The sequence below is a fragment of the Pinus tabuliformis genome, chromosome Q (assembly GCF_031772625.1).
Source record: "Pinus tabuliformis cultivar Carrire ecotype Pingquan chromosome Q, CPIR1, whole genome shotgun sequence".
NCBI classification, from domain to species: Eukaryota; Viridiplantae; Streptophyta; class Pinopsida; order Pinales; family Pinaceae; genus Pinus; species Pinus tabuliformis.
Genome location: NC_142296.1, coordinates 278,546,094 through 278,573,101, shown reverse-complemented (window position 1 = coordinate 278,573,101; position 27,008 = coordinate 278,546,094). Strand labels below are relative to the sequence as shown.

The following is a 27,008-nucleotide window of genomic DNA, read 5'->3' as shown; positions in this document are numbered from 1 at the left end:
AGGACAGAAAAACTCTATCCCCGGCAACGGCGCCAAAAAATGTTGTCGCGCAAACTGACACGACAACGCTCAGACCAGGGGCTGTCACTCTGATCCCTGGTCTCTCCGTTTAAGCCTGTCTCCCACGGCTAAGGGGGGTAGACCCTGAGGAAAGATGAAGGCCAACTGCCAGACAGTTGGGCCAGGAGACGAGAAGCACTAAATGACTTTGACGAATTGAGCAGACCAGTGCCTTATAAGGTCTAAATGATTACCAGTTAGATGATCTAAGAACATAAGCCACAGACAGCAATCATTTATTATCAGACAAAGAGAGCGATGCTTTAAATGTCTATTAAACCACAAGGCTCCTCAAATGACAATATCCGGCAAACCAAGAGAGATAAATTGCTTGAAATAACAGTGAAACCAGATATCCAATTCGTATTCAGACCACAGCACGAAAGATACGCGATGATGAACAACTGAAGGAGGTAACAGTAATTCTCCACACACAAAAAAGAAAATTTTTTGTTTAATTTTTTTTATTTTTTTTTTTGTATTTTTTTTTTTTTTTAAATTTTTTTTTTTATAAAACAACGAACCTATATAAAAAGAAAAAAAACTTTAAACTAAACTAAAACAAAAATCTAATACAATGCTAAATCTAAACAATTAAACATTTTTAATTTTTTTTTTTTTTTTTAAATTTTTTTTTTTTTTTTTTTTTTTTTTTTTGAACCCCAAAGTCTTTTTATTAATCAGAAATCAGTTTACAAGAAGAGCTTTCAGTACAGACTCACAGTTCAGATGAAACTGAAAATGACCTCCTAAGACCCTACATAAAGGAAATGATCCCAACGGTTAGTTTTGGGTGATCCACAAAAATATTATTATTTTATTGCTTAGGGTTTTTGCTTTATGCTTTTTTTATTTTTTATTATTTTTTATTTTTCAAATTTGTTTTTTTAAAAAAAATTTTAAAATTTTTTAAAATTTAAAAAAAAAAAAAAAAAAAATTATTTATTTATTTATTTATTTTTTTTTATTTTTTATTTTTTATTTTTTTATTATGTACATGAATTTATTATTTTTATTCATTAAAAAAAATTTTAAATTTATTTTAAGACGGATCATCAAACCCAGCCGTTGGAATCATCACCTAGCACCTAGGACCTAGGACTCATGAGGGGATTTACAACATTTTCAACCCTCAAGACACATTTCATCATGATTTTTTACAATTTACATCTCAAAGGGATGAATCCACTTTAACATAGACCCTCATAGACCACCCAGATCTGCGACACAACTATAATCTAGCAGAGTAACACGCTAGGATTCTCCTAAAGTCCTAATCACGAAATGCATCCCGGCTTTGGGGTTGGGTTTGAAGGAAAACTCTGCCGATCCATGGATCGGTGAGACTAAAAACCTCCCGGGACGCAGATCGTCATTAGAAAGTTAGGTCCACCTAGGCAACTTTACATACATGACTCTGATCTGCTTAGATTATTTACATTTCAAACATGCAGACTGGGTTTACAACAAAAATGATCAAGCTGTTGATGACTGTAGGCTGGCACGGACATGTCGCTCAGGAGCTATCCTTCTCTGCCAACAGGAAGGAGGTGTACTGCATGGGTAGTTGACCAGTAGTGGTCAACAAGCTCAATCCTTCTTAAGATGATGAGGTCTTCTTCCTTATGCCCTTCCTTGTATTCTTAGTAAATGATCCCCTTTCGATAGATAACCGTCTCTTATGTCAACAAGATGATCTCCAAGCGCCCTCTCTTCTTCACCTTAGCTCTAATACCATGTTGGAGAATCTAGTAGGGAAACTATTAAAACGAATTCTACTTAACCTTAATAATTGCGTGTGAACTTTAGTTATCTTCTTATGTTTCTTTATTAGATCTTTTCATCAAACAATTATCAAGAGCAAAAACAATAAAGACAATAGACACAAGAATTAGGCTCCAAGCCAGGGCAAAACCCCTCCAAGGGGAAAACCTAGAAGGAATTTCTTCTCTTCTTATAGAATCTGATTCAAATGAGAAAACCAAGACCCAAACTCCTAAACCAAGTCCTTCTCCAAGCACCAAGTTAACCCTCCAAGAATCTCTTTCAAACAAGGCAAGGTTCGATCAAGTCAACAAAGGTCAAACTTCTTCCAATCTCCTCCAATTCAGAACTTCGACCTTCTACTTCAGATCTGCAACTTTGGCCTCTAGTAACAGCAAAAACCCTAGCCTTCTTGCATGTGTCATCCTTCCAAGAGATCTTCCTTCAAGCAAATCAAGGTCTCCAAAGTCTACGAAAGTCAAACTTGATCAAATAAGAGTCTCGGCTCTCTACCCAAGTTTGCAACTTGCGTTGCAACTTTTCGGTCTTGCAATTTGCCTAGAAAACCCTTATTTTCGCATGTGTGAGTAGATCTGGTCCAAATTTGAGGTCTTCCAACTTCGCTCTATACTTGTCCTTCTTCCCTTGTCTTTTTCTCTAGAAATTCTTCTTGTTCCACTGCAGATCGAACTTGTTATGATTGCAGATTGAATGTGTCTCAAATGAGGTCGAAATTGCTTGTATATATATATGCCTTTCATGAGGTCGAATAACCTCTTCTAGGCCGACTTGTTGCTGGTAGGGCCGACTTGTGCTTGGAGGCTCATATTGACTTTCTAGACTCAAAACAATATCTTTTACATGTTACAACTTGCCCAATAGGGTCTTATACAAATGATAAAGACTCTTTTGACTCAAGAAAAATATTCTTTTGACTTGACAAACCCTAGGAGTATTTAATGCATGCTTGACCTAGTTGACCAATACAAATAGAGCATGAAACCATGCTTGAAAATATTTTTTTTTTCTTCTTTTGCTTGTAACATAAGATATATATATATATAATGACATGAGTACAATTACAGTTATGAAGACCGAAACTAGTTACATTTTCCAACAAATCTAACCAAATTTCTCCATGATGAACCACTAAAACAACCTCAATTGATGTGATCAAAGACACAAAAGAAAGCAAGTGCAAGAAACAACTCGTTTAGACACCTCACACCCACCAGTGGTGATGGTCAACAATACCATAAGGAAAGTGCCGAAAAGTATTTGCATCCATAGCAATGCCCTTGTAACCATCAAGCGCCCCATCAATGACATATTGCAAGCTAAGTTACCGGATCCACAGGGGGCAAGTGATGGAACTGCAGATCCCCGAATTTGAAACGGATCCGGATAACGATCTGCTTGGATTCGCTAGGGAAACGGTTCCAAATGTGACGAAACCACACTTACCTTGATTGGAGGCATATTATTAGGATTGGCGCCGGATATGGTGGATTTGGAGGCGGATCCGAGCAACAAACTCCATGGTTCGTGTGAATCCTCAGTTAACACTTCAGTTTTAATGTTCAACCCTATTAGTTAACAGTTCAACTACTCCAGTTTGACTTTAGTTATTTTTCGTTTAACGCAAAAATTATGGTGTTTTGGCACTCTTCCTGTATTATAAAACTTGATGGTATGGGTCCAAATCGTGTTACTGCTCTGTTGCTCAGCGCTGGTCGAGGGTCAAAATATTGCTCAGCGTCGGTACTGGTCTGTTCTTGAGACACTGCTCGAGGGCGAAATAACGCTGCTAATCCACTGGTGGTTGTTCAAAATCAGCCACTGAGACGTTGCTCAGGCGTCGCATTTGTGGTCGGGGCTACTGGGCATTTGTTCGTGGTCGTGGTGCGATCATTCGTTCGTGGTCCTATTTGTGCAAGTGGTCGTAGGAGCGGTCTTGCAGGTGGTCGCCGTTACAGGGATGCAAGTATATACTATATGGTTTTCGTTTTGTTTTTTTATATATATAAATTTTATATTGTTAAGTTTTATATGCCACTTCGTTTTTTCTTAATAAATTTTTCGTAATTATGTTTAATAAATTTTATATGGTAACTCAATGTTGCGAACATCGCGATTTTATTGTGATGTTTTGAAAAAATCACGAGTTTTTCAAGCCAATGATTTTATTGGCCGATGTTATTGGCGATTTCTTCGACTTCATAAAATCACGAAAAAATCGCGATTTGATCTTTAAAAATCGTGGGGGCAGAAAATAGTGAATTTTTGAAGCCAAATTTGGTTTTTTTTGCTATTTTGCAGACAGAGGGCAAGAGTGAGAGCTAAGGAGGAGGAGAAATCTACGAGGGCAAAAGAGGAGAAAAGTGAAGGAATTTAGCATCCCAAGCAAAAAAAATTCAAGTTTGGACCAAGTTTCTTCAGCAGAGCATGGTTTTCAGGTATGGGCATCAAATTTGGCCCTATTTTTTTGTTTTTTTCTTGTTTTTCCTTGGGTTTCTATCACCCATTTATTTTCCATGATTTTTGTTTGGATTTGAGTGTGTTTTTTTTTCATTTTTGTTGCATTTAGTGGAGGTTTTTTTGGTCAAAAATGCAAAATCTTGATTGTTAGTTCTATTTGTTTAATTTCTTCTTTTGCCCTATTTTTTTCCATCATTTTTGCTTGGGTTTGAATGTGTATTTTTTGCCATTATTGTTGCATTGAGTTGAGGTTTTTTTTTTGGTCAAAAATTTAAAATGTTGTGTGTAAATTTTAATTTCATTTGTTTAACTTGCATTTCTTCTTGTGCGTTAGGTTCAAACTTCAAACTTCAATCTTACATTAAAACTCAAGATTCAACAAAGTTACAAACATGTTAAGGAAATTGGATCGTCTGTGGGAATTTGGTGAACCTGATGGAGGGTTTGACACATCAAATTTGACTTGGAAGTTCTATGGGCATCATATGACAGGGGGGTATACAGATTGAAGTATTACCTTGCACAAGTCCCTGGACATGAGGTAAGGCATTGCTCAAATACAAATCAAAAAATCATCTGAAGAGCCCTCAAATCATTAGAAGAAATAGAGACAACCAAATTGTCCAAGGCAGCTCTGAAGAGTCAAATAACATGGAGTAGAGTGTCAGGATTGGGAGGTGACCGTGAGAGTGGTACTAGTTCTACTTCGCCATCAACATCTACACCCAACCTTGTAGCTACCTCATCATTTTTTATTCCTAGAACCACCCCTGGTGCACCACCATCTATCTCGTCAGTTATTAAAAAAAGGGAGAAGGAAGATACTGACAAGTTGTTGGGCAAGTTTCTTCTTTGGGGTGATATTCCTTTCAGCGTTGCCAGGAACAATCCATTTTTCCAGTCCGCGGTTGATGCTATTGCTATTGTTGGCCGAGGGTACAAAGTCCCTTCATATGATGACTTTAGAGGACACATTCTTCAAAATGAAAAGGTTGACTGCACTAAGAGATTGGAGGAGTTTAGGGAATCATGGGTACACACAGGATGCACTGTGATGTCAGATGGTTGGACCAATCAAAAGTGTAGAAGCCTTATTAACTTCTTGGTTAATTGTCCCAAGGGGACAATGTTTATGAAATCTGTTGATGCATCTGCACATATCAAAGATGGACGATTATTATGTGATTTTTTGGATGTGTTCATTCAGGGGGTGGGTCCAAAACATGTTGTCCAAGTCATAACAAACAATGTTGCAAATTATGTTGCTGCTGGAAAAATTCTTATGGAGAGGCATCCTAACTTATTTTGGACACTTTGTGTTGCACACTGCCTTGATTTGATGTTGGGGAACATAGGAAAAATTCCTTTTGTCAAGGATATTGTTGAATCATGAAAAAGCATTACAAAATTAATTTATAATCATGCATCTGTGCTTCATTTGATGAGAACATTCACCAACAACAAAGAGTTGGTGCACCCTGCCATTACACGGTTTGCCACCAGTTTCATATCTCTTCAATCCATCTTGAATTCTATGTGTGATGTGAAGATAATGTTTCTTTTAGAGGAGTGGTGTGCTTTGGCATATAGTCGCAAACCAGAGGGAGAGGCCATATGTAGGTTAGTTTCATACTAGGAAAGCTTCTGGGTGAGAGTGCAGGAGGTGTGTAGCATTATTGAACCTTTGGTAAAGGTTCTTCGATTAGTTGATGGAGACAAGCTTGCAATGGGCTACTTGTATGAGGCCATGGATAAGGCCAAAGAATCCATTCAGAGCTACTACGATGATAAGGGGGATGAGGGGTTTGAGAAAAAACTACTCCTATGGGAAGTGATCGATGAGCAATGGAACAATACACTCCATCGTCCCATTCATGCTGCAGGTATCTGCTTGAACTCCGCATTTTCTTACTCCTATGGTTTCTTATTTGATGTTGAGGTCATGGATGGATTCTTCACTTGTGTTCAGAGGATAGTGCCATTTCCAGTAGAACGTACAAAAATCTCCAAAGAAATGGAGATATACAGGATCGCAGGTGGCACATTTAGCTTTGACATAGCTATTGTGGATAGGAAGACTAAAATGCCATGTAAGCTTTAGTTTGTTTCAAATTTCGTTATCTCTTCAAGTTCATACTTTGCTTCAACTTTCAAATTTCATTTCTTTTCTTATGTTTATCTTCTTTGTTGTAGATGCATGGTGGAGAAACTATGGTGGCAGAGTACCCAATCTCCGAAGGCTTGCCATTCGAGTGCTCAGCCAAACATGTAGCTCCTCGAGATGCAAGCACAACTAGAGTGATTTTAAAAAATACATACCAAGAAACGCAACAGGTTAAAAATTAAAATATTTCAAATTTCCAATTAATTTTTTTAATTCATTGAATAATATTTTTTTATAATTATTAATTTATTATTTATAATTTTGAATAATTTATGACCCTTGTACAGGTTGGAGTCCCAGCGACTTAATGACATGGTCAACGTCTACTACAATCTTCGATTGTGGGTGAGACACCTTGAGAGGACACCCAATGTGGAGGCCATCTCATTAGATGGGATTGACACCACTGTTGCATGGAGGGTTGAGGCCGAGAGGCCTATCATGGAGTCGGCCCCTGATTGGTTAGAGAAGGAGGTAGTGGTGGAGGAGGAGGAGGAGGAGGAGGAGGAACAACAGGAGTAGGAGGTGACACTGCCTACCCCTGTCACCAGTAGAGGACATGGTCTACCTCCTATAGCTCCTAGTTCTTCAGCTTCTAGAGCACAACAAAGTCCACTACCATCCCCACCGCCTTCTTCATCTAGAGGAAAAGCTGTTACATTTTCTCGCAAGAGGGGCAGAGGTAGGCAGAATTGTTACATTGTATATGACATTATGATTCATGATATGAGATGCATTATTATATTTTTTGTTGATATTTTGAGGCTGAGTTGGGACTCAGGACTTAGTATTCAGGACATGATTCACTGTTATGTGTGATGTAGCACTAGACATGATATTACACATCTTATATATTAGTTCTCTTTTCATATTTATGTGTCAATGCATTTATTTTATGTTGTGGATGCTTTAGATATTAAAAAAATTGTATTTGCTGATTTTTTTCCTGATTTTAAAGATTTTTCCAATTTCGGACCCTCGCCGATTTAATCCCGATCGCGATGTTCGCAACATTATAACTAACCATATTTAATAAATTTATTTGGTTTGCATTAAATAAATTTATATGGTTATATAGTTTGCGTTTAATAAATTTATATTGTTTGTGTTTAATAAATTTTATATGGTTTGCGTTTGGTTTTATTTATTTATTTATATTTTTAATAAGTAAATAAATATATGTCAATATGGTTTGCATTTAATATATTTAATATGATTTGCGTTTCATTGTCTTTTATTAATATAAATTTCATATGTTTTTTTTAATATAAATTTATATGGTTTACTTTTAATAAATTTTATATGGTTTATGTTTTGTTTTTTTTGTTTTATATATAAAATTTATATGGTTTATGTTTGTTAGGTTTTATATGGTTTACATTTTGTTTTCTTTGGTTATATATATATATATATATATACACACACACACAAAATTTAGAAATTTATTTTTTATTTATTTTTATTTTATAAAATAACAATTAAATTTTTTGTTTTGATACTTATAATTTATATTTGATTATAAATGCAGTGTGATAAACATGGAACAATCACGACATGAATCGAGACAAATGTCAATAAAGATCCAAGATCTCGTTTATGGCAGTATGTGGAAATTCTTGGCAAAAACTCTAGTGGTGGTTCGTACTGATGGAGATGTAGTGAATGCAATAGCATTCAAAATGGGTTATACACTAGAGTGAAGGCCCATCTCACTGGGCAAACTAAAACAGGTGTGTTGGTATGCACAGGTCCAAATGGCCAACCTGAGACAAGTTTAAGTTTTGCAAAACTTAAGTTTTATGCATCTTTGCAAGATGTCGCTGATAGGAGATTCACTAAGGGAAACAACCTATGCAAGCTTCCACAAGGACCACAACCAAGTCTCCATTACCATCTACAATAGTTGTCACAATTAATAAAAGACCTACTCTAGGACCTCTTAAAGCAACATTCAATATCCAGGGCAGAGAAGTTGCAGATGAGCATGTTGCTCGTTGCATCTATGCAAATCGGCTAGCATTCAATTTGGTGCGCTCTGCTTATTGGCAAAAAATGATTAAAGCAGTTAATGGAGCACCAAAAGGATACAATAGCCTTGACTATGAAAAAATACACACCACTTTGTTAACATCAGAAAAACAATTTGTGGATAGACAATTACAATCAATCCGTGATGCGTGGGAAGAAACATGAGTGATCATCATTTTTGATGGATGGAGAGACCAAAGAAATCACCCTAATTAAGGTTATCGCAATATGCCCCCAAGGAGCAATGTTTTTGAAGGCCATTGATTGTAGTGGAGTGGAAAAAGATGCAACGTTCATCTCCATAATTCTTATTGATGCAATAGAAAGTGTGGGGCCACAAAATGTTGTCCAAGTTATCACAGACAATGCAAAGGTTTGTAGAGCTGCGGGTCTGATTGTGGAGGGTCAATATGATCACATCTTCTGGACTCCATGTGCAGTGCATTCGTTAAACCTTATGCTTGCCAAGATTGGTGAGATTGAGTGGATCAATGAAATATATGTAGCATCAAACGAGATCCAAATATTTATCACCAATCATTCGATGTCCCAAGCCATATATCGGAGTTTTGCAAAGTTGGAGCTACTAAAGGTACTCAATTTTTAATTAGTGTTATGCATTATGAGTTCTTAATTTTAATTTTAATTTATTTTATTTTTGATTTGAGATTTGACTTATGAAAACACATGTAGGTTGTTGAAACTCGTTTTGCTTCCCACACTTTAGTCATAAAGAGGCTTGTGGAGGTTAGACTAACATTACAGGCTATGGTCATTGACCCTCTTTGGGAATCATGGAGGACTTCAACCTCTGATAAAGGACAAAGAATAAAGTCTATTATTCTTGATGATGCATGGTGGGACAAGGTCCACTACCTTTTGCAGTTCATAGGACCAATCCTAAACATGATTAGGGCATTTGATAGAGATATGCCTTGCTTGGGTGAAGTCTATGAAAACGTAGATAGTATGTTGGAGAGGATACGAGAAATTATCAGAGCAAGTGAACGTGACCCCTTTAAAATATTTTACAATGAAGTGAAAGACATAGTTACAAAAAGGTAGAACAAAATGACCACGCCATTACACCTTTTGGCGTATGCATTACACCCCAAATATTATAATTCTAAAATATTGTCTTTGCCTGGTAGAGCAACTCCAAACAAAGATTCCGAAGTGGTACAAGGATATAAGACAACTTTGAGAAAAATCTATAGGGAAACGGGAATTGCAAAGGAAGTACGTGAGAATTTGGAGCATTTATACAATCCACTAGGATCTTTTCAGATTCTCTAGCCATGGATGATCAGAGGCATATGGATCCTATTACTTGGTGGGGCTTCCATTGTGGGGACAACACTTATCTCTCAACTCTAGCCACGAGGTTGTTATCACAGGTTGCTAGTTCCTCATCAGCTGAGAGGAACTAGAGTACATATGGCTTCATCCATTTGGTGAAGCGAAACCCACTGGGAGCAACAAAGGTTGAGGATCTTGTATATGTTCATTCCAACCTTCGCCTTCTATCACATTCTAGTCCAGAGTATAAGAAAGGTCCAAGTAGGATGTGGGATGTGGAACTTGAGATATCTGACTTAAACATGACATTGAATGCCATGAATCACCTTAATCTACTTGAGGATGCTACACAACCAATTCCTACTTCTGCAACAACTTTTGACATTCTTGGTGCACCATTGTCTATTCACGATGTAGAGTTGCAATATGCAGATGATGATGATGTAGACCCATTTCAGGATTTGTAGACAGACCTACTTTATATTATCATATTAATAAAGTGATCATTGATGAAACACTCTTTTTGTATGAGACAAGATGCATCATTTCAGTGTTTAGATTCATTTATTATCTAATAATTTTAGTTTTAATGTTGTGATTCATGAATGGTTTTGATTTTGAACATCAAATATGTTTTCTAAAATTTAAAAAATATTATCATATATTTTTGTACTTGACGTATCCTTGCTGTATCTGGATCTTGGCTTTTCAAAAATCCAATGGACCCGTTTCTGTATCCAGATTCGGATCCGTATCCGTATGTGTATCCTGGTAACTTAGCTTGCAAGTCTTTGTCATGTGTGACAAAATCCACAAGTGAATCTGAGTTGTGATGAAAATCACAGATATCATGATGACAATCATGAGTGAAAGACCTCATACAATGTGAGAGGTAACATATTCAAACTGCAGTTTTACTTTTCTTTTTAATTGAATGTATTGGAAGTTTGAACTAAACGTCATTTGATTCTCAAGTGGGTACTGTAGATTTGCTTTCCTGTTCTGTGGTGTAATACCGGTTTCTCCCATGTATGCCTGAGAATTGCTTGTGCAGTTTCATCAATTAAGGTTGTCTTGGATTTTCTTTTCATGTCCTTTATTTCTACAGAACACTGATGCTATACGTTATAACTATGGTGGCTGGTGGTCTGTTTGGTGGATGGGGACATATAGCATGGTGCTTTCCAAAGCAGCCTTTTTTCATCAAAAGTATTTGGAAATGTATACTTATCACATGCCAGCATCAATTCAAGAATATGTAAGCAGGGAAAGGTTTGTCCAGTGAACTAGCCTACTTAAATGTGGGTTTTTCAAATAAGAATTTGGATTTTCAGTGAAGTAACATATATCAAACTTTTATTTTGTGGAAGTTTAGATATTCAGAAGTTATACTTTTCTTTATTTGCTTCCACATGATGCAGGGATTGCGAAGATATTGCAATGTCTTTCCTTGTTGCAAATGCAACTGGAGCTCCTCCTGTTTGGGTTAAAGGTGACATAAACATGTAACTTTGTTTGCACATTATGATTGTTGTTTGTGTATATTGTCACACTGATTAAATGTGTTGCACTTGCAATGTTTCATCCTCTCCTTTTAGAAAAATGCGAATAGGGGAAATTGAGCTTCTAACATGTATTTTATGTTAAAATTTTCTGATCATGGTAAGCAGGTGTAACAAACATGATGTATGTATAAACTACTTAATAATAATAGAAAATCACTAAGTTTCAAAGCCCTTCTTATTGTGACCCTTCAATGTGTATATATACTGGCACATAGATTGTTGTAAGGGTGTCCAATTTTTATTGGTTATATTTATTTGATCATATGGATTTCAGTTCTGTTCTTATGTTGGGTATTTTCAGTGAATGAACATTTTTTCATTACAGTGGAATCAGAGTGGGTTTCAATCCCCATTGGATGGGTGCCAGAATCTCTGTAAGGAGGCAACAGCTTAGGCTGGATGCCAAACCGTTGTGAGGTATCAATAAATTTCACCATGGACTTCCACTTCATTTCTGTCCACTCCTTTGTGTCTGCCTTCAGCATATTCCATTCCCCAATTCTGCTGACATTTATAATTTATGCTCAGTCCACTATCATACACCAAACTAAAAGACATAAACTAGAAAAGAAATTGAGTGATCCATCTTAAGTTGCATCATATGGAGAAAGGGGTACGGGTTTCGGAAACAAGTACATGCTGAAAATGTGACCCTCTATTAACTTCCACTTCATTTCCATCCACTTCTCTCCACATAATCTGTTCCACAATTCTGTTACCTTTTATAATTTCTGCTCAGTCCACTATCATACATCAATACAACAAGAGACAGGAGAAAAAAATCATGAATGGTCCACTATAAGTTGCACGGTATGGAGAAACAGGTACGAGTTTCCGAAATGTGCGTTACCTCCTAATCTTGCATCTAAGTGGAAAAAGTCCAATCCAGGGATGCAATCTTGTGGTAGATATTAGCAGAGGTACTGCTGTCACCTTAATACAATCTCCTCTTCACATTTGGTTGGCTCTTTAGAGGACAAGGGGGGTATCCCTTAAACTATGTAATGAGTGTGATTTCCTAGGAAAGCCATTCTTAATGATGATTAAAAATGAGATGCAAAGATTTATTTAAGTGAGAAGGAATCAAATCCAACACGAGATATTAGTTTTGAAAATAAAAGATTCAGTGCTTGAAGATGTGATTCTTTGTTCAAGTCAATTTTAACCTTAATGAACCCAAGCTTGCATCAACTAGTCCCAATTCAGATATAAAGCAATTAACAATTATTTGGATCCAAGTTCAAATCTGGTTTTATGTTATTAATGAGGGAAATTTCTAGATTTGAAAAAGGTGAAAACCTCTTGTTCAACCTTTTCAATTGATACAAGATTAAGATCAAAGGGTTAAGTTACAAATCTGATTTGTATTAAGCAAAGATTAAATTCCAGATTTTCTACAATGAACATTAACCAAAGTAAAAGATAAATACTTGAAGCACAAATTTGATGTAGATCACAAACCTTGAAATAATTTTAAATTGTGATTAAACAAACAAGTGTAAGATAAATACTTGAACCACAAACCTTGGAATAATTCCAAATTGTGATTAAAGAAACAAGTGCAAGATATGATTTTATCTATGCTAAAGCAACTAGACTGATTATGGCATCTTTTTTTCAAGGAAGAAAATATAATTCTCATTCAAGAAGAATAAAACTTATAATCAAAAGGTGCCCATGCCACTCAAGGTCACTTCTTTTAACCCTTGAGTAAGGGTCAAGCTTGTAAAATTGAATAGTGGAGAAGGTGTACCTAACTTTCTATCCAACCAAGCTTATGTTTGGAGATAAATTTCAAGAATGCAAATCTAATTTCTAAAATGCAAATGAAGATGCAGATGTTTCAATGAGATACAATGATTTCAATATGTTTAAACAGAGATACTAATCCACAATGTATTGATAAGCACTTAGAGCAAGATTATCTTAATCAATGAAGCAACAATAATGATAATTCAATGAAACAAGAGATGGCAATCAGATGACAATTAGCTTAACAACTCAAGTGCCTTTAGTTGAAGTGTTTCTTAAGATGATCTTCACTTATCTTAGACAGTAAAAACAAGTAGAGATTTATAATGATAACACAATTTAAAGATGGTAGATCTGTTGAAATATGTAACTAGGTTCAGTCTTCATAATGTCTTATGTATTCTTGATTTTATGTATTTGATGTAAAGAGAAAGAAATATTTATTATTATTATTTTTATAACATGGGTTTCATGCTCAAGGTCAATTTATTTATAGGTCAAAAACCCATTGTGTGCTCCTAGGGTTTGTCATAGAGTCAAGAAGTCATTAGAGTCTTTGTCATATGTGAAAGGCCCCATTGGGCATTTTGTAACAAGTCAAAAGAATTTATTCGAGTTAAAATTGTGTCAGAAGACCCTCCAAGATCAAGTCGTCCTACAAGAGAACAAGTCGGCCTCATAAAGGCAATTCATACCCTTTGGAAGCCTGTATATAAGTGCATTTGACCTCATTTGAAGAAGACATTCGAGACATGTGAAAATTTCATCTATTGTAGTAATTGGAAATTATTCTCCTAACTGTAATTTTAATTACATAGTTTATTTGCTACGACAAACAATGAATAAAATCACAACTGCAATTTTCACCATAAAAATTATATGGAAAATAAAATGCTAGAAGCTGATAAATTTTTGCGCACACATAAAAATTAACATAGTTATTTTTGGACAAATGGCCCCGGAAAAACCCAACTTGGGAAAACCGATGTAGCAGTACGAGGGTTTATTTTATTATGCAATAACTAAAATCTGAGTACAATAATTTCGATGCTCTTATTGCAATCCAATCTGAGAGAAATACTGGCAAAATTATTGTGAGAATTTTTCTCACCCCACAACTGATTTCTGTCCCCGGAACTGCCTCGCTAGCCGCATACAATCCCTTTTGCGTCAATTTTTGCATAGAGCTTGTGCAAATCCCACTGCAGATGCTCTGAGCTTGACTCTGGAATTGACTCACTGTCTCATGTGACCAAAATCCTGGCCTCTGGCTGCTGAATCACTGGCTCCTCTAGCTAGATCGAACTGACTCTTGCCGTGTCTGCGTAATCCTTGCGCATACCCTCTGGAAATTTCGCACTCCCTCTCATTGCCTCTTACGTAACTGGAAGACTTCCTTTGGAAATGCTGTTGACTTCCTCTGCCCCCTACTACTCACCCTTTGAGTCAATCTTCTTTGCTAAATCTCTGCTACTGAGAAAATCAAAATGCTTGGGCAACTGAGTATTTGCATTGGTGTATTCTCCATCTACCTGTTGACGACTTCTTTTAATCTTCTGTTGGAACACCAACGACTAAGATTAGGACTTAATCAAGGGCCCAAATTAATTCCCTGTTGATCTGTGTGAGTTTCTAGATGATTCACACCTTATCTCAATTAATACTGATTAATTAACCATATTCCCCCAGCTTAGACTTAGGAAATATTTAAAAATCGGCTAATAATCTAATTGAGATACTTCTAGGTGGAATTTCTTGAAACGATTTTTGGGTTATGGAGAACTCGTGTTTTAGCCTCTCCACAAAGTTTCGAGAATAGAACACTTCCAATGCTACAGAAACTAACACTCCCTCTTAGCGAGGAAGGTGTTCAGTGTTGCACCACTGTTGCTACAACACCATGTCTCTGTATCATCCCTTTGTCACGCTCTGATATCTGGCAATTGCCCACCAACCACTGCGCAATTCTTATGCTGCATCTGTGCTGCTATTGACACTGCTGTACTGCTGCCAACTCTGCATTTGCACTGCAGCTCCCTCTCATCTGTTGCTGCTGCAACTGCAACTGATAATCATCCAAAAATAATCTGTCCCTGCTACTGAAATGGGTTCTCCACCATACCCATCTATTCTCTGAAATAGACAAACTTATCTCTCCCTAGAGCTTTCGTGAGTATATATGCAACCTGCTCTTCTATAGGAACATATTGTAGCTGGACCACTCTGTGTTGCACACAATCCCTGATGAAATGACACTGAATATCTATGTGTTTCGACTTCTCGTGAAACACTGGATTCTCAGAGAGCTTGATGCAACTCTGATTATCACAGTAGACACTTGCCGCCTCCATCCTCTGCCTGAACACGCTGACCAACAGCTTCCAAAGCCATATATCTTCCCACGTAGTTGTGCTTGCTACCATATACTCTGCGTCTGCAGAGCTCAGTGCTATTGACTTCTGCTTCCTGCTACACCAAGAAACCATCCCTGATCCAACACTAAAGCAGTACCTAGAGGTACTTTTCTTGTCCACTGAACTACCTGCCCAATCTACATTTGTGAACCCACATTGTCTGACGTCATCCCCTCGGATGTATCTCAACCCATACTCAATTGTGTCGTGCACATACATCAAAATATGCTTTGATGCTGCCCAATTTATCCTTTTCGGTTCTACCATACTGGCTGAAGGTATTGACTACGAAGCAAATATCTGGCCTGATATTGACCAAATTCATGAGAGAATCGATAAGCTGTCTATACAAGGTGGGGACGACATCCTTGTCATCTGATGTATTTATATTCTTGCAGTTGGTGATCATGGGTGTAGACATGGGTCTACAATCCTACATTCTGAACCTCTTCAGAATATCTGTAGCGTATCTTCCTTGCCCAAGGAAGATCTCCTCGTCCTTTTGCCACACTTCCAATCCTAGGAAATAATACATCAACCCCAAATCCTTCATAACAAACTCTGTTGCCAGGTTCCCCTTGTAGTCCTCTATGAGTCTTAATGATCCTCTCAAGAAGAGATCATCCACATACAATACTAGGATAAGTGGCTCACCCTCTACCATCAAGTAGTAAAGGTTGGGATCTGCGTCACTCTTGACAAATCCCATTTGTTGCAAGTAGCTGTCAATTCGACCATACCATGCCCTGGGAGCCTGCTTGAGTCCGTATAGAGCTTTCTTCAGTCTACACACATGAGTGCACCTCTCATGAGTCTCAAATCCTTTTGGATGTTCTATGTACACCTCTTCCTCTATCACCCTATTCAAGAATGTTGTTTTGACGTCCATTTGGTGAATTTGCCATCCTATCTGAGTTGCTAGGGATATAACTGATCAAATATAGGTGTATCTGGAAACTAGGGCGAAGGTCTCCTCATAATCTATCCCTTCTTTTTGTGCATACCCCTTTGCCACAAACCTACCCTGATACTTGTTTTATGCCACAGCTCATTCAATTCCTTCCCAATGCTATCATCACTGCTTATTAGTGCGATTTGGGAGTCGAGTTGCAACCTGTACAATTTGTTGCTTCGAACTCCAATCTGTCTTACCCTCTTCCAGCTCGAGTGTTTGACAAACACTTTCTTCCCTATGAAGTGGATATCATATCCCTCATCCTGTAACTGGGATACTGAAATCAAGTTCATACGTAATCCTGGCACATGCAACACATCTGTATCGCTGGTACTTGTTCCTTACTCCCTATGAAAATCGATGGTACCTTTCCCTACTAGAGTACTCTTCGTTCTGTTTCCCATCGTAATTGGGAAGTCCATCTGCTCCTTGTAGCTAGAGAAATATTCTCTAACCCCTGTCATGTGAGATGATTCTCCACTATCTATATACCAGACACCTTGTGAAGCTGAGCCTGATAAGAAAGCAAATTCGTCCTCTAACCTGGAAGACAAATCTGAAGCCCCTTGAACGCCAATTTTGTCCATGGTCATACTGAAGAATTTACTAAAGACAATTTTGTTTGTTATTCCTCTTCCACTTGATACTGATTTTTCTGTAGCAACTGTTTCAAAATCCTCTACACCCAATCACAGATGCTGCTCAACAAAAACAAATCTGAGTTGCTGCTGCTCCCTATGCCTGCTGGAATCACTATTCTAGGAAATTCAAAATTTTATGCCACCTGCAACTGAAAATCAAAATTTTCTTAGCAATTCGCATTGCCTGGCTAAGCATTGCGTAGCCTCTGAAAATCTTGGCTTGCTGCTCCGTCTGAATAGCGAAATTTTCTTTTGCCTCTGAGCTTCCCTCTCTGATCAATTACGCTCTGATAATATGTGAAAATTTCATCTATTGCAGTAACTAGAAATTATTCTCCTAATTGTAATTTTAATTGCACAGTTTAGTTGCTACGACAAACAATGAATAAGATCACAACAACAATTTTCACCATAAAAATTCTGCGGAAAATAAAATGCTGGAAGCTGAGAAATTCTAGCGCACACATAAAAAATAACACAATTATTTTTGGACAAATGCCCTTGAAAAAACCCAACTTGGGAAAACCAGTGCAATAGTATGAGGGTTTATTTTATTATGCAACAGCGAAAATCTGAGTACAATAATTTGGATGCTCTGTTGGCAATCTAATCTGAGAGAAATATTGGCAAAATTATGATGAGAATTTTTTCTCACACCACAGCTGATTTCTGTCCCCGAAGCTGCCTCCCCAGCCAAACATAATCCCTTCTGCGTCTATTTCTGCGTAGAGCTTCCACAAATCCTACTGCAGATGCATCTGGAAACCCATAAAACCTTTAGGTCTGACTCTGTTTGGCTCTAGAACTGACTCACTATCTCGTTTGACCAAATCCTGGCCTCCGACTGCTGAATCACTAGCTCCTCCATCTAGATCGAACTGACTATTGTTGTGCCTGCGTAATCCTTGCGCAGACCCTTTGGAAATTTCGCACTCCCTCTCACTGCCTCTTTCGAAATTGGAAGACTTTCTTCGAAAATGCTACTGACCTCCTCTGCAACCTGCTACTCACCCTCTAAGTCAATCTTCTCTTCTGAATCTCTGCTACTGAGAAAATTGAACTGCCTGGGCAACTGAGTATCTGCACTGGTGTATTCTCCATCTACCCATCGACTTCTTCTTATAATCTTCTGTTGGAACTCCAATGACCAAGATTAGAACTTAATCAAGGGCCCAAATTAATTCCCTATCGATCCATGTGAGTTTCTAGATGATTCACACCTTATTTCGATTAATACTGATTAATTAACCATATTCCCTAAGTTTAGACTTAGGAAATATTTAAAAATCGGCTAATAATTTAATTGAGACACTTCTAGGTGGAATTTCTAAAAACGATTGATGGGTTATGGGGAACTCATGTGTTTTGGCCTCTCCACAAAGTTTCGAGACTAGAACACCTTTGATGCTACAAATCTAACACTCCCTCTTAGCGAGGAAGGTGTTCTAGTGCTGCACCAATGCTGCTACAACACCATGTCTCTGTATCATTCCTCTGTCACGCTGCTGATGTTTGGCCATTGCCCACCAACCACTGCGCAATTCTGATGCTGCATCCATGTGGAACGAACAAAGTTCGTTCTCCAAGTTAAATACTCTAGAAGACTTGGAATATGTAGATCTCCATTGAGATACAAGAATATATATTAAAATGTATGAATGAGAATGATGATACAATTGAGAGTGAGGGTCCTGTATATATAGCCAGGTAAGTACCCTTTCACGAATGGTCATGTCTGTAGAGACATGCCTCTTCACTACTAATTATTAGTTAATTAATCATTGTTTATGTCTATTATTATTTATATTATTTTTACTATATTTATATATATTTTTTTCATAACACCGTGCTGCTGCTGACACTGTTGTACTGCTGCCAACTCTACAATTGCAATTGCAACTCACTCTCATCTGTTGCTGCTACAATTGCAATTGCAACTAATAATCATCCAAAAATAATTTGTCCCTGCTACTGAAACAGGTTCTCCACCATACCCATCTGTTATCTGAAATAGACAAACTTAGCTTTCCCTAGAGATTTTGTGAGTATATATGCAACCTTCTCTTCTGTAGGAACATACTGTCGCTGGACCGCTCCGTGCTGCACACAATCTTTGATGAAATGACATTGAGTATCTGTGTGTTTCAACCTATTGTGAAACACTGGATTCTAAAAGAGGTTGATGCAACTCTGATTATCATAGTAGACAATTATCGCCTCCATCCTGTGCCTGAACAAGTTGACTAGTAGCTTTTGAAGCCATATAGCTTTGCATGTAGCCGTGCTTGTTGCCATATACTCTGTTTTTGTAGAGCTCAGTGCTACTGACTTCTGCTTCCTTTTACACCAAGAAACCATCCCTGATCCAACACTGAATCAATACCCAAAGGTACTTTTCTTGTCCACTGAACTGCCTGCCCAATGTGCATCTGTGAACCCACATTGTCTGATGTCACCCCCTTGGTTATAACTCAACCCATCTCGACTGTCCCACGCACATACCTCAAAATATACCTCGCTGCTGCCCAATGTATTCTTTTTGGTTTTACCATAAATTGATAGAGGGTATTGACTATGAAGCAAATATCTCTTCTAGTGTTGACCAGATACATGAGAGAACCGATAAGCTGTTTATACAAGGTGGGGTTGAAACTTGACATCCTTGTCATCTGATGCATCTATCTTCTTCAAATCAGTGATCATGGGCGTAGACATGGGTCTACAATCCTGCATTCTGAACCTCTTCAGAATATCTGTAGTGTATTTTCCCTGCCCAAGGAAGATCTCCTCGTCCTTCTGCCATACTTCCAATCCTAGGAAATAGTGCATCAACCCCAAACCCTTCATATCAAACTCTGCTGCCGGGTTCCTCTTGCAGTCCTCTATGAGCCCTGATGATCCTGCCAAGAAGAGATCATTCACATACAATACTAGGTTAAGTGGTTCACCCTCTACCATCAAGTAGTAAAGGTTGGGATCTGCGTCACTCTTGACGAATCCCATCTGCTGCAAGTAGCTGTCAATCCGACCATACCATGCGCTGGGAGCCTGCTTGAGCCCTTATAGATATTTCTTCAGTCTACACACGAGTGTGCCTCTAATGAGTCTCAAATCCTTCTGGTTGTTCTATGTACACCTCTTCCTCTATCACCTTGTTCAAGAATGTTGTTTTGACTTCTATCTGAGCTGCTAGGGATATAACTGACTGAATAGAGGTGTATTTGGCAACTGGGGCGAAGGTCTCCTCATAATCTATCCCTTCTTTCTGTGCATACCCCTTTTCCATGAACCTAGCCTTGTACTTCTCCACACTTCCATCTGCAACATACTTGATCTTTTAGATCCACCTAGAACCTACAATTGACCTGTCCTCAGGCCTCAACACCACCTCTCAAACATCGTTTGTCATAATAGAGCTTTATTCTTCTACCATGGCATCTACCCACACCTGATGCTGTGCGGCTTCCTGAAAGATGGAAGGTTCTGCAACTTGAGCTACCAATGCTTGATATCTGTTAGGTTGGCTGCGCTCTCTCTTGTTCTTTCTTGGAGCTCCAATAAACTCTTTTACATCTCTTATTTTTTGACAACCCTCTTTGCTTGTTCGACCACTAGTGGTGGGAGGTTCAACCAACTCCTCCTCATCCTGCCTCCACTGCTTCGTCTCCTGAGATCTCACTGGATTCCCTGCTCCTAAGGAAATGCTAGTGCTGGTTATTGTACTGGATCCTTGTGACTTTACCACTGGTGGTCCCACTGGCTGCCCCTGTGGCTGCCCCTGCTGCTGGACCATTGATGCTTCAGCTGGCTGATTTAGATCGCCTGTAGGCATTTTCACGAGATCTCCTGAAAGCTCGATCTTCCATGAACTTTACGTCCCATCTCACTACAATATTCCTATTGCTAGGAATGTAGATCCTCTATGCCTTGGAGGTTTCGCTATACCCAACGAGAAATCCCTTCTCTGCAGTTTGATCCAATTTGGTGCTATTTTCATCTGGCACATGGCAATAAGCAACACTGCCAAAAATCCTGAAGTGACGAACTTCTGGTTTCTTCCCTATGAAGACCCCTTCTGGCGTTTTTTTCCCTAATGTTCTATGAGAAGTCCTGTTTTGAATGTATACTGTTGTGTTACATGCCTCTGCCCATAGAAACCTAGGCAAATCTTGGTCATATAACATTTCTTTTGTAGCCCCAAATATGGTTCTGTTTTTTCGCCTCACTATTCCATTCTGCTGTGGATTGTAAGGAGTTGTCCATTCTCTTTTGATGTCTTCCTTCGCACAAAAATCTGTGAAGTCTTTATTAATATACTCTCCACCATTATCTAAGCGAAGTACCTTAATCTTCGTCCCCGTCGCATTCTCCACGAGAGCCTTAAACTCCCTGAAACGATCGAAGACCTCGTCCTTGGTCTTAAAGAAGTAGGGAATGGTCATCAATAAAGGTGACGAAGTATTCGGCACCACAGAGAGCTCTAGTGTACATCGGGCCACAAATATCTGAATGTATAAGTCCTAACACACCATTTGCTTTGTTGTCACTTCTTGGGAATATTGCCTTAGCATACTTCCCAATAACACATCCTCTGCACACATCATCGTGTTCTGTGCCAAGTTCTGAAACCCCTGTTATTGTCTCCCTAAGCATCCTGAGAGCTCTAGTGTACATCGGGCCACAAATATCTGAATATATAAGTCCTAACACACCATTTGCTTTGTTGTCACTTCTTAGGAATATTGCCTTAGCATACTTCCCAATAACACATCCTCTGCACACATCATCGTGTTCTGTGCCAAGTTCTGAAACCCCTGTTATTGTCTCCCTAAGCATCCTAAGTGCTCCATGGTGTATATGTCCCATTCTTCTATGCCACAACTCATTCATTTTTTTCCCACTGCTATCATCACTGCCTATTAGTGACATTGGAGAGTCGAGCTGCAACCTGTACAATCTGTTGCTTCGAATTCCAATCTGTCTTACCCTCTTCTAACTCAAGTGTTTGACAAACACTTTCTTCCCTACGAAGTGGATATCATATCGCTCATCCTGTAACTGGGATACTGAAATCAAGTTGATACCTAATCTTGGCACATGTAGTACATCTGTAGTGCTGGTACTTGCTCCGTTTTGTTTCCCATCGTAATTTGGAATTCCATCTACTCCTTGTAGCTAGAAAAATATTCTCTAACCCCTGTCATGTATGCTAATGCTCCACTGTCTATATACCAGACACCCTGTGAAGCTGAGCTTGATAAGCAAGCAAATTCGTCCTTTAACCTGGAAAACAAATCTGAAGCCCCCTAAATGTCAATTCTATCCATGGTCATACTAAAGAATTTACTAAAGACAATTCTGTGTGTTATTCGTATTCCACTTGATATTGATTTTGCTCTAGCAACTGTTTCAAAATCCTCTGCGCCCAATCAATGTGTCAGATCAGCAGGTAACTCCTCAAATCAAATCATGAAATTCATTCAGGCTGTTCATTATTATATACAGGAGGGAGAGACTGTTCATTTCATCTCCTGGTGACTCTTCATCTTTTCTATTATTTATTTACATTAATTACAATTGTTCACCCAATCCCTATGATTAGGTGTCAACATTCCCCTCTTAATCTGAAGGGATGTTGGTGAGTCCAAGCATCGTTCTGAATCTTTCAAGCTTTTCTCTTCCAAGCGCTTTGGTGAAGATGTTTGCAATTTGCTCATTTGTGGAACAATGGCGGAGATGGATTGTTTTGGCCTCAACATGATGTCGAATCAGATGATATTTAGTATTGATGTGTTTCGTTCGATCATGGAACTTTGGGTTCTTGGCCAACTTTATTGCCGAGGTATTGTTAATCATGAGTGGAGTCGATTGTACTTGTTTTACCTGCAAATCTTCAAGAATTTTCCTGAGCCACACAATTTCTTTTGTTGCCTCAGCTGCTACCACATATTTTGCCTTTGTTGTGGAATCTGCTGCAACTGATTGTTTGCGTGATCTCCAGGAGACAGCGCCTGATCCAAGACTCATAGCATAACCTGAAGTAGATATCTCAGTTTCTTTGTCTCCATCGAAGTCTGAATCAGATTATCCAATCAAATTGAAGTCGCCCACCTGTGTATACTTGATTCCAAGGCCTTGAGTTCCCTTCAAGTACTTTAGAACTCTTTTTGCAGCAGACCAATGTCCCTCACAAGGCTTTTGCATAAATCTGGAGAGGATTCCAACAAACAACGAAATGCCTAGTCTGGTAGTAGTTAGGTAGTTGAGACTTCCTACAAGCTGTCTATACTTTGTTGCATCTTCAAATTCTTTTCCTTCAATGGATGTGAGCTTTAAGTTTTGTTCCATTGGAGTAGTCAGAGGATTGCATTCAGTCATGCCAAACCTGTTCAACAGATCTCCAATGTACTTCTTTTGAGAAATGAATATGGACTTCGGATGTTGAGTTACTTCATTACCAAGATAGTAAGGAACATAGCCCAAATCAGTCATTTCAAAACCTTTCTTCAATTCCTTCTTTATGGATGCAATGTAGCTTTCATTGTTCCCTGTCATCAAAAGATCATCTACATATACCACAAGATATACAACTGTTTTGCCAACTTTGTTGACAAACAAAGTTGCATCATCAAGATCATAATGTTTGAAATTGAGTTTTAGAAGATGCTTAGTCAGTTTTTCATACCAGGCTCATGGTGCTTGTTTGAGGCCATACACGGATTTCACAAGTTTGCATACTTTATGTTCATGTCCTTTCACAGCAAATCCTTCAGGTTGGGAGATAAAAACATTCTCTTTTAGATCTCCATTCAAGAAAGCAATTTTTACATCCATTTGATGGACTTTCCAACTGTTCTGAGCTGCTAGGGCAAAGAATGTCTAGATGGTAGCCCATGTTGCTGTGGGGGCAAAAGTCTCCTCATAATCGACCCCTTCCTTCTGTGCAAAACCTTTTGCCACAAGCCTAGCTTTGTGCTTGTCAAGTGAGCCATCAGCTTTATACTTGTTCTTGTAGACCCACTTGCAGCCAATTGGTTTGGTTCCTAATGGAGGATCAACCAGTTTCCAAGTGCCATTCTTTATCAGGGCATCATACTCCTTTTGCATCGCTTCTTTCCATTCATCATGAGAAGCAGCTTCTTTGAATGAAGTTGGTTCAAAATCTGTAGACAAATTCAATTCACAATCATAAGAAATATCCATATCAATAGGGGCATCAGAGTCATCTACATCACCTCCATTTTGCCGGTTTGAATTTCTAGTTCCTGTCTTTCCAACCTCATCAGGATGAACACTTTCAAGTGTCTTTGTCAGCCACTTTGGGGGACCTTTCTCAGATGGTCCAGGCTGCTCTGTTGATTGAGTTGGGACTGAATCAAGATTGAGTCTCCCAATTCTATCAATCACATCACTTAAAGTATAATCTGTTGTTGGAGTTTCATGTGGGGGAGAGAGTGCTTCAGAAAAAGATTCCACAGGTTGATCTAGTATAGGAATTTCCCCCTTCAAGATGTGGAATCTGATTATCAAATTCTTGAAATGATTTTGCATTTGCGAATCTACCCAAGCGATCAAGTTGCCGCTCAACAACATTGTCAATTTTGGATGATTCAAGAAAGATTACATCTCTAGATACAACAAACTTTTTATTGACTTCATCATAGAGACGATATGCTTTGGAGGTGTTTGAATACCCCAGGTAGATACACTTACGATTTCTTGCACCAAGTTTGTTTCTATGTACCTTTGGTATCAAGGCATAACAGGTGGAACCAAAGACCCTGAGATGCTTTACTGAAGGAATGTGCCCCTACCACATTTCATAAGGAGTCTTGTTTCTGATAGCATTAGATGGACATCTATTCTTTATATATACAGCACATAGAATTGCATCAACCCAAAACATCAATTTTACATTTTTGAAAAACATCATGGAGCGCACCATATTTAAGATTGTCCTATTCTTTTTTTCAGCTACACCGTTCTGTTGGGGATTATAAGGCACAGTGGTTTGATGTTTGATCCCATGTTGGCGAATATAGTTTTCAAATTCATTTGAAGTGTATTCTTTTCCATTATCAGTGCGAATAGAGCCAATATGAGATTGTGCATCATTTTCAATTCATGTATGAAAGTTCTTGAATGTTTGAAAAACATCAGATTTTGTTCTTCAATAAATAAATCCAACACATTCTGGTGTAGTCATCAATAAATGTCATCATATATTTATTTCCATTTGCAGAAGGAACATGCATTGGACCACATAAATCTGAATGAATGAGTTCAAGTTTTCTATGTTCTCTTGAATGTGAGTCATGAAAACACTGTTTGCTATGCTTTCCTAGAATGCAAGCATCACATTCCTAGGAATTGTAGGCAAACCAGTAACACCATTTTTCTTCAACAAGTGGAGGCTGTCATAGTTCAAGTGTTCAAATCTAGCATGCCATAATAAACTTGATGGAAGTGTACCTTCTTCATAATGAGAATTGTATGAGAAATGTTGTGCACGAGCAAAGGTACCCTACAGCTTGAGAAGCCTTTCTTCTTTTATCCCTGTCATGACAAGTGAGTGGTCAGATGCTTTTCTCACCTCAAGCTTGCCATCAAACATATGAATGGAGTGACCTTGCTGGCAGATGTGGACCAAGGACAACAAGTTTCTCCTCAGCTGTGGGAGATATAGAACATGATGCAGAAGAAAGTCTGGAAGACCAGGCAATTTAAGCCTGATTGTGCCAAGCCTTGATGGCTTGAGTTTTGATTGGTCTGCAAAGTATACTGCTCCATCAACATTGTCAGTAAATTCTTCAAAAAAATCTTTTCTATGAGTCATGTGGCAAGTTGCTCCTGAATCAAGCAACCAATCATTTTTCCAAGAAGCAAGTGAAGCATTAAATAAGTCTTCATTTACTCCAATATTACAGTGTGCCACAACATAATGAGCAGATTCAGGTGCTTTACCTTTGTCTGTGTCATTAGTTTTACCTTTGGGTTGGTTTCTTTGCTGCTCAATTTTGTCCCAAGGTAACTTGCATGTGGAGGCATCATGTGATCCATTTCTTTTGCAGTGTATGCAGTGCAAATCTGACTTTTCTCCTTGAGAGTGTCTGCCCCCCCTGCCTCTGAAATATCTTCCTCTTCCTCTTCGACCACCTCTTCCTCTGGAAGAATCTTGAGCAAGATTCTTTTCTCTTTGAGCAAGACACACAGCCTCTTCAGAAGATTCAGGGGCTGTCTTCTTTCCAAAAGCTTTCTCTCTTTCAGCAATTTTTTTCACAAGAGAGTCAAAGGTAATATCTTTGAGATTTCCATTTGCTTGCAATGACTCAAGATAATTGGAGTAAGTAGGATAAATTGCCTTGAGAAAAGCGATCAGAGGAATATCCAATTCAACCTTAGTGGCTTTGATATCATGCATTATAGATTTTACTTCGGATGCAAGAGCAAGAGGATCATTATTTTGTAATTCAAGAGTGAAGAGTTTAATCATGAGTTGAACAACTTCAAGTGCAGAGTGTGAGTCATAGAGTTCCTTCAGTTTTTGTAAGGCTTCGAAAGCATTTGAAAATGGCGAAATATGACGACTCACCTCTTCACTTACTGATGCTGCAATCAATGCATAGGCCTTGCTGTTCTTATTTTCCCAAATGGCGAACTCCTTGTCTGAGGTAGGCTGTTCTGGCTCTTTGTCTCCATCTCCAACACACACTCCTTTCCACAACTCATTGAAAATGAGGGTGTGTTTTATCTTCCGGGACCACTCAGGATAGTTCTCCTTGCCAGTGAGAACTACTCCAACAATAGATATAATTGAATGCATTGTAAAATCTGTGTGCTGTAAAAAATACTTCTGCTGGCAAAAAATGCGTTTTTTGATGTAAAAAA

General features: G+C 38.3%; 1 protein-coding gene across 10 annotated transcripts in view; it reads left to right on the top strand.

Annotated features, from left to right (window-relative positions):
• Positions 1-27,008, top strand: part of LOC149219310 (glycosylinositol phosphorylceramide mannosyl transferase 1-like) — a 154,885-nt gene that overhangs the window by 86,342 nt on the left and 41,535 nt on the right. For 2 of the 10 annotated variants that reach the window (XM_089384319.1, XM_089384321.1), the window contains exons 3-4: positions 10,902-11,065; positions 11,215-11,285. In XM_089384319.1, the coding sequence (XP_089240445.1) occupies positions 10,902-11,065; positions 11,215-11,285 (235 nt within the window). Of the gene's footprint in view, positions 1-10,901; positions 11,066-11,214; positions 11,299-11,683; positions 11,776-27,008 lie in introns of all 10 variants that reach the window. The other 8 variants (XM_089384324.1, XM_089384322.1, XR_016249225.1 and 5 more) reach the window with 7 other exon arrangements.